This window comes from Rissa tridactyla, chromosome 3 (genome assembly GCF_028500815.1).
Source record: "Rissa tridactyla isolate bRisTri1 chromosome 3, bRisTri1.patW.cur.20221130, whole genome shotgun sequence".
NCBI classification, from domain to species: domain Eukaryota; kingdom Metazoa; phylum Chordata; class Aves; order Charadriiformes; family Laridae; genus Rissa; species Rissa tridactyla.
This window is the reverse complement of record NC_071468.1, coordinates 27,738,448-27,759,349: the sequence shown is the minus strand read 5'-3', so window position 1 is coordinate 27,759,349 and position 20,902 is coordinate 27,738,448. Positions and strand designations below refer to the sequence as shown.

The following is a 20,902-nucleotide window of genomic DNA, read 5'->3' as shown; positions in this document are numbered from 1 at the left end:
CCCCTCTGCTGAGAAATGCCATCCTACAGAGAAAACTCCTTCCTTTCAATATACCTTCACATAGGGTTCAGTAAGTGAATTATGATGAAACACATATTAGAATTGTTTTCTCTGTTTCAGGAAAGGTTGGGGCAGGAAAGGCTCCAGTCTCCCTGCTTGTCAGTTAGGCTGCTTATATTTTCATGTGTTTGTCAAAGGAGAGTCTCAAATTCCCCATGGAAAAATAGGAGTGAAATATGAGCCTTTCTTCCTTGCTTATCTCCTCAATAGCCAATGCTATTAGTCATAAGCAGGGAGAGAAGGATTGACCAAAATAGCATCTAAGAGAGAAGGTTCATTTTTTTGAGGTCTTTCTCCCTTTGCCAATTGCTCATGTCACTTTTCTCATCTTGCTGTGACAGAGATGTGCGGGTTCCTAGGAAAACGGACCCGAAAATTGCTGTCTCATTCTTAGATACAGCTGCATACTTCAGTATATTCAGGAACAGAAATTTGACAGTTGAAAGAATCCTCTGGAAGGCATCAGGAGATCTCAGCCTGAAATACAGCATTAAAGATCTGGGGAGGGCAGAGAGAAGGAGGATTGGGGTTGTTGATTAAAGTCCCTTAAGCTGTGAACAACCTGTTCTCCAATTTTCTGCCCACAAGTCAGGAAAACGGTATCAACAGACACAGACGGATTTCTGTACCTCATTAGTGACGTTAGTATCTTGGGCACCCTGTGGATATTCTGGTTCTGATGCATGTAAAAGTAAGGAAATGCCTGCCAGTTGACAAAGATTATACTTATGTAAAATACCTTTACCCGATCTTTCCAAATATTATGTGGAAAATTATCATTACTCACCCTGCCAAAACAATAGCCTGACGTGAAACTTGACTACTTGGATGTGCTGTTGCTCACAGTTAAGCAGCTTGTGGGTGAAAGTAATTGCTGGGAATAACTTCCAACACCTCAATTTAAAGATCAGGTTCAAAATATCTACAAAGCACTTTACAGTCACACCTAAATCTTCCCATCGTCAACTCCAGTCATAAAACTGGATACACGTAACATTCTGCAACGTCGTGATCTTCTGAAGACAGAGTTTTCCCATTTGAAAGAGACTGTCTTCACTGCTGAGAACTGTTTAAATACCTTGTGTTGACTTTTTTTTTCCCCCCCAGCAGCAATGGAAATTCTGCATCTCAGCATAGTTAAAAGCACCAGCGTGCATATTACGTGAGAACTCCCCAAAGTACTCTGATTTTTTCCAGAATGGAAAAAAAGCTTTCTGGCATTTTTCATTTGCGAGGTTTGCCGTTGTTTGAACATAAAAGGAAAAACACTTTTCTAAGACCTACTGAAAGGACACAAACAACTACAAGATCACCTCTCCATCTAGTTACAACATACAATGCTTAAGCAGTGCAATTTTATTTAGGTCTATGCCTTATACATGCCTTATACAACTACACTGACTGGCACTCAGATCACTTAATAGGAAGATATCAAGGCACAGACCCCACCACTTATGAAGAGATAAATGTGTTCGCTCGTCATCCTCGATAATGATGGAGCAATAGCAGCCAGAAAGGACAGACTCCCTCTTTCCTACCAGTTGCACCAGACTCCGCTGGAGTAAGGGGAAATCTGCTGCATCTGGCGAAAAATGAAAGGGAAACTTGTGCTGCATTGGCCAAAAATCAATGTAAGACTTCCCTAAGAAATGCTAATCATGTTCTTATTTATTACTCTTAAAAACATTAAACCAAATACTAATGTTGTTTCTCATCATCTCCCACAGTTCCCTCATACAGGCATAAAGAAGTGCCATTTCCATATTACATCGCTTTATTTCTGAGCCAATAATTATTATTTTGTTAATAACAAATTCTGTCAAAATACGGCACTCAACTCACCTAGGCAGGAAGACTGACTTTAAATATGCCAATCTAAATATATATTTATACAAGTCTAAGTGACACTTACTCGAATGCTGTAAATTATTGTATATCTTAAGTAAACATATCTTAAGTAAACATATTTATATGGCTTCTTTACAACAAATTTCTAATACTGTTGAAAAAAACCAAACCTGAACATGCAGATATTTCTATATAAATAACATTAAGATTACGAAAACAGGAAGAGATAAGACTTAATAGAAGCCCACTGCGCTCATTTTTGTTTGCTCGTTTCATCAGAGCATGCACTGAAAGACAGAATATATCATCACTTCCATAGTTGGCTTTCTGGATTCTGTTAATTGATACAATGCAATAAACCCAACAACAATTCATAGCATTTTCTAACCAAAAAAGCTTTTTAGTCTATTTATAGTAACAGAAGAACTCTGGAGGCTGGCAAAACCTTTCATTGCACAGATAGTAGTACACCGTTGTCAGTGCAATTACACAGAAACCACCGTTTCCCAAGTTGATCTCGTCACTGAGTTTTTGCTGTGTACTGAAGAGAAGCTGGATACATTACAGCCCCAAAAATGTGTTTGATATTTACCAATAACCAGAGAAGGGGTTAAATGGCAAATACGAAAGGTAAGTGGTTTTAAGTCAAACGGAAGAGAGGACACGTGCTGTTGAGAATCATTACTACTGGTTTGATTGTTTTAGAGAGTTTAGTTTTCCTTTGCATTTTATTTACACTTTGCAGGCTTTTAATTAAAGGCAAGGGCTAGGATAAGAACCAAAATAGCCAATTCTGAATACTAGAATATACATAACAAAATGCAGATTTCAGTTATTTAGGATATATGCTTTCCAGTAAGTTATGTTTTCACAGAAAATAGATAAGCAGAAATAATTATCTCCCTAAAGCAATGACTTACAGTTCTCAATACCTATTTTTCAAATTAGATGATATTTTGTGCAAATTGCCTTAACACAGTATAGCTGACTGTTTGATACAAACTAATCAGTGTGGCTAATGACTGGTTTTAGAAACTCGGTACTTTGAAGAGAACACCTGTACTAAGCAGAAGAAAAATTTTAAAGACTTGCAAGCACACCTCCTTATGGGGACATCATCAAAATAAAGCTTACTTTTAATTTATTACTACAGCCTTCTCTGCAGTAGGAATGTAACATCATCTTTATTTCCAGATGAAAGGCATTCCTCACTTAAAAGCTTATACGGAGGGTCCAGCATCAGGGGATGGGGAAAGTAGCCCTCACATTTCCATGCACGAACTGCCAGACCATCACTGCAGAACTTCACGCTCAAAGTTCGCAGTGAAAAATAAGCATTTATGGCTATGCCCATTAATGGCATCATCTTTTTACCCAAGTACAAGTCACAAGGTTGCCATCTCGGTCCACCGAATAGCTTGTGTTGCCATGCATGTCATCTGCCTACTGTGCAATGGCTGTCTGCACACTCAGGAGAGGTCCCAGTGATCCTCTCTACTGAATATACTAAATAACCACTTTTTGTCAAAGTATGTAGTGATTTCTATCTAGGTATTATTAAACATCCAGTATGTATTTTCACTGCAAGATAAGAAAAGCATTGGCAATGACAGAAATGCATGATCATTATGGGAAGATGATGGATAATAGATCAAGTTTTCCTTTTTGTATTTGGAATATTACATCTATTAGCTTGTCTAAAAGAAGTCCCTCTCATTTCTACCTCGACATATTCTGTGAAGCATAAAAACAGACAGTCATCTCTTTTGTGCAGATCATGTCCTGAACAGTCTATTTCAAAGCCTAACTTCGTTCAGATTTCTAATCTCAACAGCCATATTCAATTACAGAACAAATAAGCTAATGGCTTACAGAAGTGACATCTCACAAAAAGAGAGTTCAGGAAACGCATGCATTTCTTTTCAGTGCAAACAAATGATGCCCTGCTGGATTCTCCTCTTATTTGGACATGAGATGAAACAGTTCACAGTTCCAGTTGAAAAATCTTTCTTTTTGGTAATAATAATAAGTAAAAAAAAAATAATCCCAAACAAAAAAAAAAGCCCACAGTAATAAACAATCACTTTTCAGAATAAAAAGTAAAGATTATTTGAGAGAAGTTCCCTTCACCCACAAATTTCCATCTTTTTTTTTTTTGTACAGCTTCATATCTGCTCTCCATTTGCACCATACTGTAAGAAAGTGGCGGGATACACCAGGCTTAAAGATCACCTCTGGCGCTGGACAGTCTACAGGAAAAGCCTTTCCTGTACCTCTGTGACATCCCTTTTCCTTCCTCCTCTGCAAGCGGTATAAATGCAGGGACATCTCTTTCTCAGGAGCTCCTACCTTCCACCAGTCCTTGCTGCCAAGGACTACCTCTTGTTTTAACCGACTCTGTGACACCGGTCTTGGGATGCAAGAGGCAAAAGCTGTTTTCCCTCTATTACCAACCACAGTGTTGAGAATCCATGCTAAGCCATGTTTAGAATTCACATACTAGCAAAGACATTGGCTGTAAACTAGCAGGTCCAGTATTTAGCAATTTAGCTACACGTCAAGTAATTTCACAGAGAGTAATTCAACAGGTCTTGCATATCACTGCAAAATATTTCTTCAAATAAAAATGCAACGCAATAAACGGAAATAAAGCATTCGCTGCATCTCTGCCTTCACCAAATTAGCTTTATGCTTTTCTTGTCCTTTTATATCAAGATCAGTAAGAAAAATGGTAAAGGTAGTTTTTGGAAGAGATGGCATTAATATATCCATGTTCAATGAATAAGCACCACCATTCATTGCATTAAGAATCAATGCTATAAATATGCTATCCGTATCTTACGTTCCTGTCAGTCTGTACCCCCTTTATTTAATGCCATCTCAGGTCCACAGAAAGTTTGGCAATTCAGAGACTTAAAGAATATTTCTTTTCTGTTCCTTCACATACCATCAAGACCATTATGATGGCTGTAGTTTCTTTTTCCCAAAATACTTAGTGAAGAGTGATTGGAGGGTGCAAGCAGTCGTTTTGCACTTGGGCTCTGAAGGCTTGGTGTTGACCTGATTACATTGCGTTTCACTGCAGGATGAATCTCTGTTTGAGACAAAAGAGAGAGAGAGAGAGATCGTACATACTTGGTTTCAAAAACAACTAAATAAAAACAGTCTATTCAACATAAATTTATATTTAAATTCCTAGTCAAAGGAAAGGAAGCTTCTTCAGCATGAGTGTGTTCGCAAGACCTTGAATAACAATTCAAACATGATTCTTCATACCTACAGTTCTTCCAAATATGAAAAATCTACTTCACTTTAGATTGCCTGAGTTCAATACTATGGTGTAGGTGCGTAAGGATTTCAGAGATTGAAGAGATAATACATATCAATCTGAAACAGGTCTGTGTTTACAGTTCTCTACCGTTTTGAGGTTTGTATTGGAGCTACACACCTACAGCTTTTTAAGTAAGCAAACAAAAACATTTTACTAAAGTTAAATCACCTCACTACCTCAAGCTACTCAATATTTTCTGTCACAATAACAAGTTTAGAGGGATTTTTCCAAACACAAGTCACCAGGTGCAAGAAGTCAGGCCGCCAGCTGCAGCAGGGCTCCAAAGCTAAAACTACCCTAAAACTGCAGAAGGAAAACAAAAATCGTTAAGACCACAGGGGGTTCGCCGGGTTCTGCTGGCCTACCGTACAGAGCCATCACGGGGGATCTCCAAACATCCCAGAGTATGTAAAGCGGTTCAGGGAGTGGGATTATTTAGGAGGAGGAGGAAGAAAGGTGGGTAAGACGCAGCGGTGTCTGGCCGGCAGACTTCAGGGTGGCAGCTGCTGCGTTTGCCAAAGGCTGATACAGTCATATGGAAATTTCTCAGTTATCTGCCAGATAAAAGTGGCGACAGGAAGCCTCCGTAAGAGCCTGCTTGTCCTTCACCAGAAATTTGCTGAACCAATTAACTTACTCCCAGCACACACCCGGGTTTACAAAGCCACCACCGCATACGTCCTCGGGCAGGCCCAATTTGCGAGGGAGGCCAGGCGGGCCGAGGGCAGGTCCCTGGGCGTCCCTCCGGCACGGCCATGGAGCACCAGCTGCCGGCACGGCGCAGGCCGTGAGGCACTGGCAGCCCCCATTTCAGCCACCCCATCGCCCCACGGAGCAGGAGAGACCTCTGGGCTGACAACGTGAGGGCAGAGGGGCTGGGAGACGGATCAGGAGAGTCAGCTGTCCAAGGGGAGTAAGAAAAGAGGGAAAAAAAACCCAAAACATCTTGCATCTGAAGTGAAAATGCTCCTTTCTGCCTTTTTTTTTTTAATTTTTTTTATTTTATTAGAATAAAGCGCAGAAGCTGGGAATATGCAAAATCTGAAAGTGAGGCCAGGTACTTAAGGCGGCGTCCCTCCGGCCTCTGCTGTTCACAGCCATCGTGCAGGAGAAACAGAAACCACCGCACTAGGCCAAAGTCCAACGCGATAGCAGATTTTTCCTCTTTCACAAATGCTGAGGAAATCCGATATCCAAGTGCTGGCCTGCCCGGCCTCACGCCCTCGCTCCCATGACAAGCCTTCACAGCCTTCAGTTTAGGAACACCAGTTTAGGAACAGAGTTTAGGAACACCAAGCTCCCAGCAGTTTTCATGGCACGGCCTGTTTTTCATGCTGTGGAGAACAAGCACCGATTTTGTGTTTTCACTAAACTGGGAACAGAGGCGTGCTTAATGTTACGAACACTACTGTGTGCTGTTATGAACAGTACTGTGTACTGTTTTGCTAAAGCAAAACTTTCAACTGAAACAGAAAGGTTTGCACTGGTTGCTGAAGATGACTGGAATTTAGATTCTAAAATACTCATTTGGCAATCGGTACTGATATTCTGAAGGGAATTATTAATTTTCAGGGCTAACGCCACTAAAATATTATCTTATTTGGCAATGAGTTCCAGCAGCATCCACAATAATCCCAGCAGCTGGATCAACACAGGAGAACTTGTAAACACCTTCTGTCTACAGCGCATAGGGATGTAATTTTACATTTCCAGGACGAGCGAAGAATTGAAGAAGGAAGCATTTCCTTCCTTCCACTTCTTTTCAGTCTGCAGGTCACTAACCCTCCTAAAGGCTGTCCTTTCTTTCTGCAGTAGAGGAAGGCAGCAAGACCAAGCTCTCCTTTTAAGTTCTAGAAAGGAACTTAATTAAGCAGCCAGGACCACTTCCCAGTGGCTTGAGTCCTTCCTGTGGGTCTTTACACCATACACTCGCTCATCCTCTGCATACAGACTTCCTTCAAGTATTTGCATGCTTTAGATCAGCAATTTCTAACTAGCTGCTTCATCCCCCCTGAGAGGGGTAATGAGGCTTTTCAGGGGTTTTGCCTGAATTACATTATCCTATCATATTATTGCATTATGGAATAATAGTAATTAGGGATCTTTTAATTCCTGCTGCTATTATCCTTGTTCTATTGCCTAGTGAGAATCTCCTAGCCACCCACACCTTCTGCTAATTCAGAGAACTAACTATAACACCCAAATAATCCAAATGATCCCATTAGCCACACAACAAAAAAACCAGTTGGCCAGATTCAGATTATATGACCATTTCTGAAATAAAAATAGAACAGGAATAAGAAACAATACTTGAACAATCTATTAGGAACCTTTATTGTAAGACCAGGTTGCAGCCTCAAACAAGTAATTAGCCATAACAACTCTAAAAACTTCTATTTCCACTAATGTCATTAGGGTGAAAAAATAAAAAAATAAAAATTCCAAAGCAAAGACTGAGTCGCTTAAATAAGGATGCTGGATTCCAGAGGTGCTTAAGTAGCTGTGCCTCTCTCATCTCATCTCCTCGACATGTATCCCAGCTGGAAACATTAGCCTGGTTTCCTCACAACTTGGAGGTAATATAGGACATTTAATTAGCCAGGGGTTCCCCTTAGGGGGGTTGTTTAGTAAGCACAGTGATTACTGAAGAGATTACAGGGGATTAGCCCCAGCTCTCTAGAGGACAGGGCCTACTTTTGATGCTTAACCTACCTCACCTGAGGAACTGCCAGCCAAGGAGCAGAACAGGGATAAAGGGAAGCGATGACCCAGGCCGAGCAGGGCACAGAAATCCTCTCTGTCTTACCGGGAGGGATGAAAACAGTCACGCCCTGAGAGACACAGTTAACTGTATTCCAATACATGTCTGTGGGAATGGCACAGAAGGAATTTTAAAAAGAAAATAAGCTATGACATGATAGTTAATGCTAAATTTCATGAGAAGAGTAACGCAAGCATTACTTATTCACCGGAACACGCAAACAAACATCCCAAACAAAAAACCACCACAAGCTAAACTGAAAAAAACCAGATGAAGATAAATGGCAAACAAAAAGCCATTTTTCTGCCATCCTTACACAGCTAATTCAGATGCACGTCCATAAGTACACTGCGTACACTTCATACCCCTCCAACACATCCTATTTACCTTCAGCTGTTGTGAGATACCTTCACTTCCCATACAGTCAAATGCTAAGCAGACTCTACAGATACCAGGTATATTTTAGCACTGTTAATCTTCTGCAAAACCTTCACCAAAGTACACATAATGCTGTCTGACACCGTTCATTCATTCACTCCCATTAAACCTACAGATTTATGCTCCCAGAGGTATCAAGACAACCCCTCACCAACTAAGCTAACGTGGCACTGAAAACATGCAGCACCTTCTGAGATGACACATGCTGCCCAGTCTTCTTTTGACGACCCAAACAGGGTCAGCCATCTCCTGCCAGACTCCCCCCTCACAACCACAGCTCCACAAGGTCCACCCAAGCAGTCCTCTCCTCCTTCACTCCAGTGACAATATACGTAACGCACACAGCTGGGATGCCTGTAGGGAAGTATCACTGGCTTTTTTCTTAAAATCCAGGGCAGGAAGAATCAAAATTCAGTGAGAGCGGGCATTACATTCTTCATTACCCAGCCTTCTGAAGTTCGGATTTTGCTAAATTCAATATTCTGGCAGAACAATTATAACTGCATTAATGGCTGATTTCTATTTCAGTAAGCCAAGAGATGTTATTGTTTACTTTGTCCAAGTACAAAAAAACCTCCTGTTGATTGAAATTCTGAGAAAAGCATTTACGGTGAGTTCTACCCTCAGCTTTACATCTGTTGAACGGGATTAACACACTGCAGAATTATTCACTGCTGCTCTCATCAACGGATTGATTTCTATATTCATTTGATGATTAATATAAAGCCTCTGGGGTATCTCATCTCTCATACGATTATGTAAATATTTAATAGCCAATGGTGGTTCCTTGCAAAGAGGTCTACTTTCATTTTTTAAATAAGGAATCACGATTACTAGAATTTCTCCTCTCCCTGTTATCTTACGTGAGTACCTTGACCTCCTGGCGATGATCTCAGTACAGATTTCATTGCATCTTTTTTAAAGTTATGTCATCAAATGAAGAGACTGGTGTCTCATTGTGGCTGAAGTCTGCTCCTTTCAAGCACACGGGAATATTACAAGTGGATTCCAGGGACACAGTAGAGTAGCATTGGGCATACTGAGTATCTCATCTCCCCTTTGAGTGCTTATTTATTTAGACTAGGAGAATATTTTTCACACTCTAAATTACATCAGATTTCCCTCTGCCATTCTAAACCAGTATCAGGCTTTCTGCCTACATCCTGCAAGTTCAATCATCCAGTTTTGCAACTGACAGCAGACCAGAATTTTTATTATTTGAATAACTTCATAGTTTTCCTTTTACTACAAGCATAAATCTCTCATTTTATGCACATGGGATTTTTAAGTATCAGTAAATACTGAATGTTCATTTGATTAACTTTTTCCTCCGGCGGCAGATACCCACCTAAATACCCAATGATACATGACAGTGGTTTTCTGGTGCTTTTGATCTTCAGAGGATTTCCAGCAACTTCACAATGTCGATCTGCATCTGAGAATTTTAAAGAATGAAACTCAGTTTAAATATTCTACCGTTACAAGTATAATTAGGATGCACCAACCAGTTTCTGACCTACATTTTTACCACAAATTTCATTTTAGCACATATTCTTCTTTTTTTCCATCAATGCTAATAATGATAGATACATAAAGGCAGGCCATGTTGTCATCCATGCAGGCAGTGTTATGATTTTTTTTTTTTTTTTAAAGTTAATGTCAGTTCTACCACAAATCTGATTGCATTTTTTGCCTACAAAGTTTTTTTGGAGACAGTCAGCTAGGCAAATGAAACACAGATGAAAACTTAAGTACAAAAATAAAGGCAGCGCTGGCTATTAAAAAGAATTTACATGGAATTCTTCATTGCTTTCTACAAGCTTATCTGTCCCTAAATGAAGTAATATAGGGGTAAAAAAGATTTGAGGTTGGGACTACTGATTTGGCTTTACCGTAAACTTTTGAACAAAGTGGTCAATCATAACCAAGTATGACAGAGATCAAAGGTCTCAAAGATAGGAACTTCCTGCAAAGTAAATGAAAATAAGCAGTTCAGTCACTACCTTACTTTTATGCTAAAACTATGAACTCACAACTTAAAAGGCACTGCGAATACACGTGCAGAGAATCTAAATGCCTCGAAGGTACAAGTGTTGCTATGAAGAGGTTCACGCTTGGACAGCGGAGTCAATCAACCTAAGGCAAACATTCATAAGACCCAAGGTTTCAGTAGTTTCAAGATTACAGTAGTCTCAAAGATGACTAGAACCAGGCTATATTTTTTTTTTTAAACTACTCCCAATGACTGGGCTATCTCTCTTCCAAAAGCACGTAAGTAATCCCCATACAGGGCTTCCAGTATCCCTAGAACACAGGTGTTCTGGTTTGTACAAAATTGTGTTCATATGTTGATTGCGTAGATCTAGAATTCCCTCCCTCACATGGAATTACTTTCCACATATATACATGTACCCCTTTTTTTGTATAGGTTTCACATATGCACGTGAGATCTGCATTTTCTAACAAGCTTTACAAGAGACAGACGTTATAAATAGATGATTGTAACTGTAATTCCACTTTGTCCTCACCTTGTTTTACCAAAATGTTCCCATTTGTTTCATTCCCACACAAGATATGGAGTACATAGGCACATGAAGGGTATAAGGCACTATATAGAACAATTTACATTTGAGAAAAAAACCAGAATTTACAATCCCTTTATGTATTCTATCTAGCTATGTGCAAGAAAACTTGTAGGTCATGAAACCGCAGCCATGACTGAAGTAAGTATTTCAGTACGTTCACAGATGTTTTCAATGGAGCAGACAATGCACAACTTAGTTCCGTATATTAAGGAAACTACTTGAAATTCTTATGTGTGCTAAGCATAAATGGTAGCTGCTATCTGGGAAGCCCAAAGGTTCCAGAGCTCTAATGCTGAGAACACGCAGTACTTCATTATTTTACCTTAATAACAAAATATCCAGTTCTCAGTGAAAAAAAATGCACTGAACCTGGTGCCTGGAATATTTTTAATATTCCACAACACTTGAAATAATTTAAGTGACAGGGTAGAACGATGTGGCTCCACTGTCTCCCTTAGTAAAATAAGCACAGACTACACAGCGAGTATTTTATAGTTACTTTGGGAATAGCAAAGCATCGCCTAAGAAGTAATTAGCAAGAAAATTTTCCATCTACATGTCTTCGCCGTAAAAAAAGACATTGAATCATGGCGAGATATTAATATGCTGACTGGGAATACAGACTACAAAGAGAGCACAATTTCCATGCCTGAGGCAAAGCACGTTCACCAAAGGTAGCGGGTGGTATTCCAAAGCACACCAGTCTGTCAAAACAGTTAAATGTGTTTAACAGCAGCAAACTTTAATCCACAATATGGTACTCCCATGAAAAATATAATGAAGTTTATGATCTTTATGTACTACATACAGAAAAACACAAAGTTAGATTGCGCATCACTTTCAAGTGTAAAACCATGGAATAAAATTTAGGTAGGAACTTGTCAAAAACAAAATTTAAAAGAGTCCTAAAATCAAATATGGGCTTCCACATGAGCACTAAAAATCTTAGAAAGATCAGCGAAACAATGGAAACTATGAGAAATAAAAATGTATTTAAAAAAAAAAAGAATTGGAATACTACATTTGACAGTGTATTTTTTCAAACATATCAAAAGCAGAAAGCATGCTAGTGCCTGTAGCAATAGGAGATAGTCAAGGTGTGATGAAAATATAGAAGAAACATAAAGGCATGACAGGAAAGCTGAATTAATTATTTGCAACCGTGTTCAATGCAGAACTCAAACAAGCTCACTTCTAAAATGCTTTTATGAAGAAAGTGTGAGAACTGTGTCACATCAAAGAGTCCATAGGAAATACTTCAAAACAAACTGGTTAATGAATAAAAAAGTTACCAGGACCAGGTGGAATTCATCCAAACAGAAACTGCTGAGCACGTACACTACTGGTGTTTAACTAATGCTTAGACTGGTTTTGGTGAAAGAGAACAAAAACAGGGCAAATGTGAGAACATTCTTCAGTAAGTAGGTCTGCAGACTGGCAAAAGGGTCGAACTATTAATAGAGGCATACGGTTAAATACGGAAACATCAAGGGAGCTAACAAAGACCTTGTAAATGGAAAACATGCTTAATGTGTTCACATTATTCAGCGGTGTGTCCTTGCAACAAGAAGGACGACCAGTCAGTAGGGCGAGGGAGGTAACCCTTCCCTTCCACTCGGCCCTTGTGAAACCATGTCCAGACCCCGTGCCGAGTTCTGGGATCCCCACTATAAATGAGATACGGACATATTGGAGAAAGTCTAGCTATTGGAGAGACTGGATTGGGGTACAGGATGTACACGGAGTGGCTGAGGGAACTGGGTCCGGTCAGCCTTGAAATGAGAAGGCCACGGGGAGACCTGATTGCCACCTGTAACTACCTAGCGACAGAACATAAGAGAAGACCAAGCCAGACCCTTCTTGGAGGTACGTAGGAATAGGACAACATACTACTGCTTCCTGTGGCAACGGACACAAACTGGGAGATTGGAAATTCTCATTGGATGTAAGGAAAAGATTATTTACTGTGAGGTTGATCAAACACTGGAAGAGGTGTCGAGAGAAGCCATGGAGTCTCCATCCTTGGAGGTACACAAATCTCATCTGGACAAAAGGCCTTGAGCACTTGAGCTTTCTGCAGGGGTGGGATTAGAGACCTCCAGAGGTCCCTCCCTACCTACACGTGCTGTAAACCAGGGACTGCAAGTGTCACAGGTCTGCCAGGATCCTCTGAAGGAACCGTGACACGTACAGGTGCAGCTGATCTGGCATCCAACATGGCATTTCAATTAGCTTTACCAAACTGTATCACCAAAGACCATGCTGTCCAGCTGTTACAGGGTAAGAGAGAAGTGTTTTTCACGGATCAGCACCTGATTAAAATTGTCTCTGTAAAGCCCAAAGGATCTGTGCTATTCAACATATAGAAGATCAGGAAAAGAGGTGATCAGAGAGTTAAAGCTTCCTGTATAATCAAAGCTAAAACTGACTGCAAAGTATATCAAACAGCATCAAGCAATAAATGTAAAATTAATTCTTAACGGGTAAAATGACTGTAACATACAAATATAATGATAGGTTCTACACCACCACCATGCAGAAGGGAATTCACGGAGTCAGTGTCAACAGCTTTCTAAAAATATCTGGATGATACTAAGAGTGGTCACTTAAAAAGAAATTAAAACCAGAATATTAGAAATTATGACGATATGAAAATAGAAAACATGTGATACCCTAAAATGATGGGAAACCTGTATCTTGAAGTGCGTGTAGTTTGGGGCACCATAACCCTAAAGAGGATACAGTACAATTAGAAAAACTCCAGGGAACAACATTATGAACCACAGTGTGAAATGGATTCCTTATGAGGTTTTAAGCAGACTAAGTTCTTAACCTAGAAAAGTGATGACTCTTGTATTACACAGAGGTCAATGAAATCAGGAATACTCTGGAGAAGATGATAGCGAGTTCTTTTAGATTTGAAAGGGTTTTTTAATGATTTCATTTTTTTTAAAAACTAGATTTGTAGGTCTCAAGCTTAGAGAAACTCTCATTGGGGAGTTATTTCTCTTTGACATTCCATCATGTCTCTATCAAAATTCAGATTATCTAATAAATGTACTGCGCTCTATGTATTCCCTGAATTGTATTCTTCTTAGAAACTTTGGGAAAAAACAGTGTGTTCTTTTAATTATTTTACTGGCTACAAAAAATTGGCACAAATCGTATTCAAAGATAACAGTAGAGAAAATATTTTCATCCTAGATGCAGCCAAAAGATCTTCCGTAGCTATCAAAATCAGGGATGTAAAACATTGTGAACCAATACCCATGAACGTTACTCACTTTAGATGAATTGGTAGTTTTATGTCAGTTAAATACAGGCTGTATGCTTACAAAGAGAAATCAGTAACATTTTGCATATTCCCCTTAATTTTCACTTGTCTTTATCAAAACAGATTGTAACAAGCAAGTGCTGTGTACCAAACTTGTTATTAAATCTGCAGATTTAAAGGTATGTTAAGTTTTGATCATGAACAGTATACCCATTTCCAGATAACTATATATATATTACACAGATACTATACTACAATCCACTGAAAACATTTTGACAATCATGTCTACATAGACGGAGTGTAGCTACCCAAATTTAAATTACTATAATTAATACATATAGTTATATTGATAAAACTACATCTGAATAAGAAAAAAAACAACCAACCAATCTCAAAAATCTTCCTGTGCTGAAGTAATAATGCTCACAGATGCATGGCTCACTGCCATGCATACGTCAACATGCTTGTAAGCTGGAAACAGATCCAACCTTGTAAGTGACTGGAGAAGAATGCCCACTTTGGTTTCCTCTAATTAAGAGACTTTCCATAGACAGGATGGTCTTGCTTAACTTTCTAAAAATCATGCAATACATTCAAAACTAAAAAGAAAGTATTTTGCCTAATTTAGGGCATGGGAACTTCCTCTTACTGAAACAGTTCACCAATTCTAATTATTCCTGAAAAATCCATCAGACAAGTTCATTGTTGACAACTACAGCCAGTCTATTATCTTCAGGCAGAACAAAGTTTGAGACTTCCATGATGGGTTGTGCTCCTAGCAGGAGATGCCATGCCTTCTCAAACTCCTTCTGACCATCCCTAGATTAAACTGGGATGTAAATGCATCATCTCCACTACCTCCTGCTGCCATCTGAGCAGGGGTCATGCTATATAGCTCACTAATGAGAAAAAATCTAATTCTCTGCGCTAACTGAAGGAATAAAGAACACAGAATAGGACACTGTTTTCTGCCAGTGGATGTAATGGGCCAAGGGAAATTATGTGGGTGCAATTACAATAATTAAAAAAATGCTCTGTCTGAGATCTGCTTACACCTAGAAGATTGTTGGTCCTGAGATTAGCATTCTCAGAGGCTTCCATGCCCTTCCAAGACCGAAGAACGATCTGCAGGTGAGTTCAGGTGGAATGCAAAAAATCAATTTACTTCATGAGCAAGCTCTGACAGGCTTGTTCAGACCTTCTTTCTCAGCACTGGGAATTATTTTCATTTGCAACCTGGCACTTCAACAAATAAAACTAGGAAGACATAAAACCCGGTATGCTGCTGGGGTAAGTGCCCCACCATCCTTCTGTCTTTAGATTTTATGGTTTCTGAGCGTTGGTATGGTGCCTACTGCAACATAGCTGTGTTTTCAAGCTTCAAGCAGTGGACCGGCACACACAAAGAGTCAGGTGGGTCCGAGAAAGCAGCTAAGCAGTCATTATGCTCACTTTTCAGCACACCAACATGGAAAACAAATTCCAAACCAAATTCCATCTCATGCTGTATCACATCGTAGACAACCTGCCACTCTGGCCAGCTTGTTATCTAAGCGTGATTGGTAACTTCTCTAACACCAACACAGATATTCATTCAATATTGTAATTATTCAGTGATATTCAACATATCAAAACTTTACCGTTAATTAAATATCTCACTTAAAAATTACGGAATTTAAAAATTACTTGCATCAAGCTATCCGTAGAAAAGGATTCAAGGCATTCAGGAAGAAAGAGCCTATTTAGTTATAACATTAGAAACTACAGAGTGCACTGAACACATGTCACCAGATATAAGTATAGGAACAAAACTAGAAAACAATTTTTTTATTTACTTACTTGCTAGACTTTACTACAGTAAGACTATGACAATGACAATGCAGGTAAGAGCATTGTACAATTCCATGAAGATACTGTCAGAAACAGGATATGTGCGTGTGTGTGTATATGTGTATGTATGTACACAGAGAAACATGAGATAAATTAATTAAATGAGGTATAATACGTTTTCCACTATTATAAAATAATTTGAATGTTGTGTTCAACAAGCATTGACAAATGTGACTTTTTTTTCTAAAAAAAAAAAAAAAATCTATGTTAGATCTAATTAGGAAGCATGATCATCCAAAAGGATGGAATTGCAAGGTCCAAATTTCGCTTTAAGTAAAAAGAATAATGAAAGGCAGAGGCTACAGGGGAAAAAAAAAAAATCTTTCTGCTCTTGATGTTAATCTGATGTGGCACTTTTTTGTTCAAAGGAACAAAGAGGAAGCACTCACAGCACTGCCAGTCTCATACAAGAATGACTATTTGTTGCTGAAAAGCTCAGCTTTTCACTCCTTTGTTTTAAAGTTGAACTGTCTATGTAACACTTTTCTGGTATGATGATTTAACAGTTGGATGAAACATTTTTTTTCTTCTATTTTTTTTTCTTCCCTAAACAAAAGCTTCATCTTCTTTCAAATTGAGTTACTGCGGTGAGTGAGAAGAAATAGGGGTAAGGATAAAAAGAGTCAACTGAATTTCTAAAATTAACTTCCCTCCACGATTCAGCAGAAATCAGTGCCAATTACATAAATTAAAAGGTACAATGCTTTCCCCTCAGAAAAGAGCTGTGATTTTGTATTAAGGATTAAAAATATAATCCTAGTCCAGTTTTAGACACACTTCTTCCATGAAAGTACAATCCATTTTATTCACACAGTGGACATGTGGTTTCCTTAAATCTGAAAGCTGCTCCTGACTTGCATAGCTTTCAAAGAAGAAAGAAAATGTCCAACAGAACAACTAAATAAATAAGACAAGGGCAATGAACAGAAATAGATACCAAGTTCTGGATGACTGCAGAAGTAGGTGAAGAGTTTGCACGTGAAGAATGGCTGGTATTAATAGAATTACTCTAAACCAGATTTTAAGCCTCTGTGGAGTAAATTTCTTACAAATAACACTGACATCATCAGCATCCCAGTTAAATATGCTGGAATGATATTTAGCCTTAATGCAGTAAACACGGTTATAAAACCAACATCTAATACTCTAAAAAGGTGTCTTCAATTCTAATACAATTGACACCCATGGCACATCTTGGAACACCAAGTGCCTGCTCTCAGAACCTCCTCTATGGAAGACTGGGAAATGCAACCAAACAGCTTGAGTGGTAAAACAGTGTGCTCAGCGCAGATTCAAAACCCGCTGGACTACTCAGTGACTTTGCAGCAGAGCTTACGCACGTATGCATACAAAGAGTCTTACTGTTGCTATCTACAACAACACATAAACCTTTTGTCGTACTACTAGTGAATTTACCGGTTCTTTATATTCTGGCTTTAAAAAGAACAAGCGTAATACAGAATTTTATTTAAAACTAAAATTTCGAACTGGAACAGCCAAAAAAATAAATGATGCAACTATGACAAAATAATAAACATGGCTATCACCACCATATGATAATAATAAACAGTAACAAAAGGCTGTGTTACAGGCCGGTTTTAAATTCTTATGCATCCTGGGCTCCTTATTGCTCAACCAATCCCACTGAGAAAAAGCAAAACATGTACAGATCTATATTTTCTGCTCAGCGAAAGAATAAAAGAACAATCTAAAAGCTAACTTCTTTCATGCTGCCTAGCAGGAAGCGTGTTTTTTATGTCACAGCACTGATTTCCCCTCCCTGCCCCCAATTTTTTTTTTTTAATTACAATTTTTTTAAGTGAATGAGGTAATAGTTCTCCCCTTTTAATTCACTGAAACGTTCCCCCAGCCTGAAATCTGTCAAGGCAGCCAGATTTATCCAATGTGTTGGTGATATGCTGGACAAATGAAAAAATGAAAAGCAAAAGCGTATAGACAAGAAATGTTTATTGAAAAAGAAAATAAAATTAAAAGACAAAAATGGGTGGGAAGCACAGCACACAGAACTAAGAATTAAAAAAACATCTTACATTCTGCCTTAATGGCAGCACAGTTAATAGGGACAAAGGGACGTCTTGCTGCCTGCCGCAGCCGGAGGGTATTTTTGCAGACCTGACGGGCCAGTTTTGTCCAACACGTTGTGTGAAGAAAGAAAGCTTGACGTGTTTTCACCGCCGACTTTGGACTTCCAGTGTTACGAACTGGAGTTCCCTGTGTGGCCTGCCGGGACATATGAGTTCTAACATGGGACTCCTACAAAAATAAAACAAAACAAAGATCATAATGCATATATGTGAATTACAGCACTCAAAAAACCCACAATTTGGATAAATCCACAAGGTTAATCAAATAATATGGATAAACACTACGGACAAAAAAAAATGGGGCTTATGCAAGAAGCTGTGTAACACAGTAGAGAGCTCTATTGTGAGTGGGTATATAAATGCCATTCTATATGAAATATCGTATAGTCATACCAACATTTTATAGATTAACACACCATTTGATTGACAAGATGACATTTGTACACCAAAACTGCATGAAGTGGATGTTTGTTTATCTAAGACTTGGTCATACAAAGACAGGGCAGGACTTGCACACTGTTCAGTTCTACTCAAGCCAGGAAAAGGACTAATAAATTATGTTTTGTAACACTGAAATTGAACACGTACATAAAAACCCATTCCATGAAATATTCAAATCACAGCAGTCTTGTGAAAGCACCACACTTCATTTTAGGGAATTTTATCTACGCAATCCTACCTCTGTAGGTTGGCTGGAAGACAGTTTATCTTCATCTGTCTGTGTGGGCATTTTCAGGCCACCATATTTTTTCCAATAAATCCAGCACGATGCGCACAATCTACACTGCATATTAGGAGGACCCCAAGAATACCACTGGTGAGACTGTGGAGCTAAGGAGGAAAAACCAGCACAGCTAAAGTGGTGTATGCTACATTCAATATAACAAAGACAAATGCTCAATAGATGGCACTCCTTCAGAGCATGATATAGATAAGTATTTAATACATTTCACATGGAGAAAAGAAGAACTTGGATTTTTAGTGTCTTTTTTGAAAAAGCACCCTAAAAGTCAACTCCAAATAGAAATTTCAAAATACTTCCCTACTTAATTTCAAAGGGACTTTGTATTGCAAAGATGAGATTTTCTTCCAGGGCAATAAAAAACAACCAACCCCAAACCAACCAACCAACAAAACCCCCCCCAAACCCTATATACCCTCCACTATTTCTGATCTTACCCCAGAAGACGGGCTTAAGTTGCTTGTTACTTATTAGAATTGCTAAAGATCTGGGTTTTTTGCCCAAGTCATGTAAAGTGAGTACTTAAAAGTCAAGAGCCATACAAGAAAAGGACAAGCACTTCTCCTACTGACCTTGGAGATGCGCAGTACCTTTATCTTGTGCATGTGGAGACTCAGCGGGAAACACTAATTTAACCGTTTTTTTCTTTTCTTTATGTAATCTTTCACAAGAAAACTGTTCTTTAAAAAATGTGATTTAAAACCCAACAAACTGTATAACTGGAATTTTCTATATACAGAATATGATTTTAATTTAACTGGTGTTTAAGGCACAGGGAGCCATAGCAATGATAAGTAAAGAACTCTCATTTGGTAGGCCTTCTCAATTCTTTCCAGTTCTGGATTTTATTACGTCTTCTCTCATATAACTTATGTTGAAAGCTGCTATTTCAAGAAGTCTACCAGGGACCACCAGAAACACATAAAACACTAGGAAAAAACCCCACCACCATCCCCCAACAACAACAGAAGGGAGGGTGGGGGACAATAACTCAAAAAACCCTGCGACCTTACAGGAGAATCAAAAATAAATTTGAATCTAGTATTCTGAAGGTAAAGGAGAAACATATCAGTGCCATTATATTATACTACTTTATCTTTCTGTACTTTCTGAATTATTAAAAAGAAACCATCAAGTGGATTTGAATATTGACATTCAGTCAACGTGTTGAAGCCTGCTCTTACTTCTGCCACACAATTCATTTATCCTCTACTTATAGCATGCAAACAAAAGTACATACATTTCTTTTTTAAAAAAGCACATATTAAGATCAAATAATAATATTACTATTTATTTTAAAAAAATGTACTTACTATAGCAACTTTCACAAGCCCGACCTATTATTGAAGCCTGTGCCTGATATGAGGCTCCCATCGCTCCATTGACTGCAGCAGGTTTCCCATTGTTGCTGGATATTTGATTGGGATTTGGTTTATTGCTTTGAATAAAAAAAAAAAAAAAATTAAAAAAAATTACTAACCAGTTAATCAACATGAAAACAAACAACATATTTCTGGAATTCTGGTGTGTGGTGACAACATCTGTAAAAACTGCTGTAAACAAGACTCATTTTTATACTCCTCTAGTATTTTCAACACTGCAAGAGACCTGCCATGTGAAGAACTGCTTTGATTCTCAAATTTACAGATCTTTGTAAAATGCTTTCACATGGTCTAAGCTACTTGGCAAGCTAGTAAAAGAACGAGTCTCAGGGTCAAGCATTAACATAAGCCTGACATAGCGCAGAATTTAAGGGGACTCCAGTCAATGGATGAAGCTTTACAAGGTGAGGCTGGGCTCTGGGTGAAGTATAACAAGTAACAGTAGTACCGCTGACTATAATACCACAAGGCTGTCCACCCTAGAAG

At 38.7% G+C, this 20,902-nt stretch overlaps 1 protein-coding gene across 1 annotated transcript in view; it reads right to left on the bottom strand.

Annotated features, from left to right (window-relative positions):
- Positions 1 to 18,140: 18,140 nt before the first annotated feature.
- The window catches only part of MTA3 (metastasis associated 1 family member 3), an 87,323-nt gene continuing 84,561 nt past the window's right edge, over positions 18,141 to 20,902 (bottom strand). Inside the window, exons 12-14 of the mRNA XM_054196425.1 lie at positions 20,348 to 20,472; positions 18,972 to 19,123; positions 18,141 to 18,461 (exon numbers count right to left, since the gene is read on the bottom strand). Coding sequence (XP_054052400.1) covers positions 18,222 to 18,461; positions 18,972 to 19,123; positions 20,348 to 20,472 — 517 coding nt within the window. The 3' untranslated portion in view covers positions 18,141 to 18,221. The remainder of the gene's footprint in view (positions 18,462 to 18,971; positions 19,124 to 20,347; positions 20,473 to 20,902) is intronic.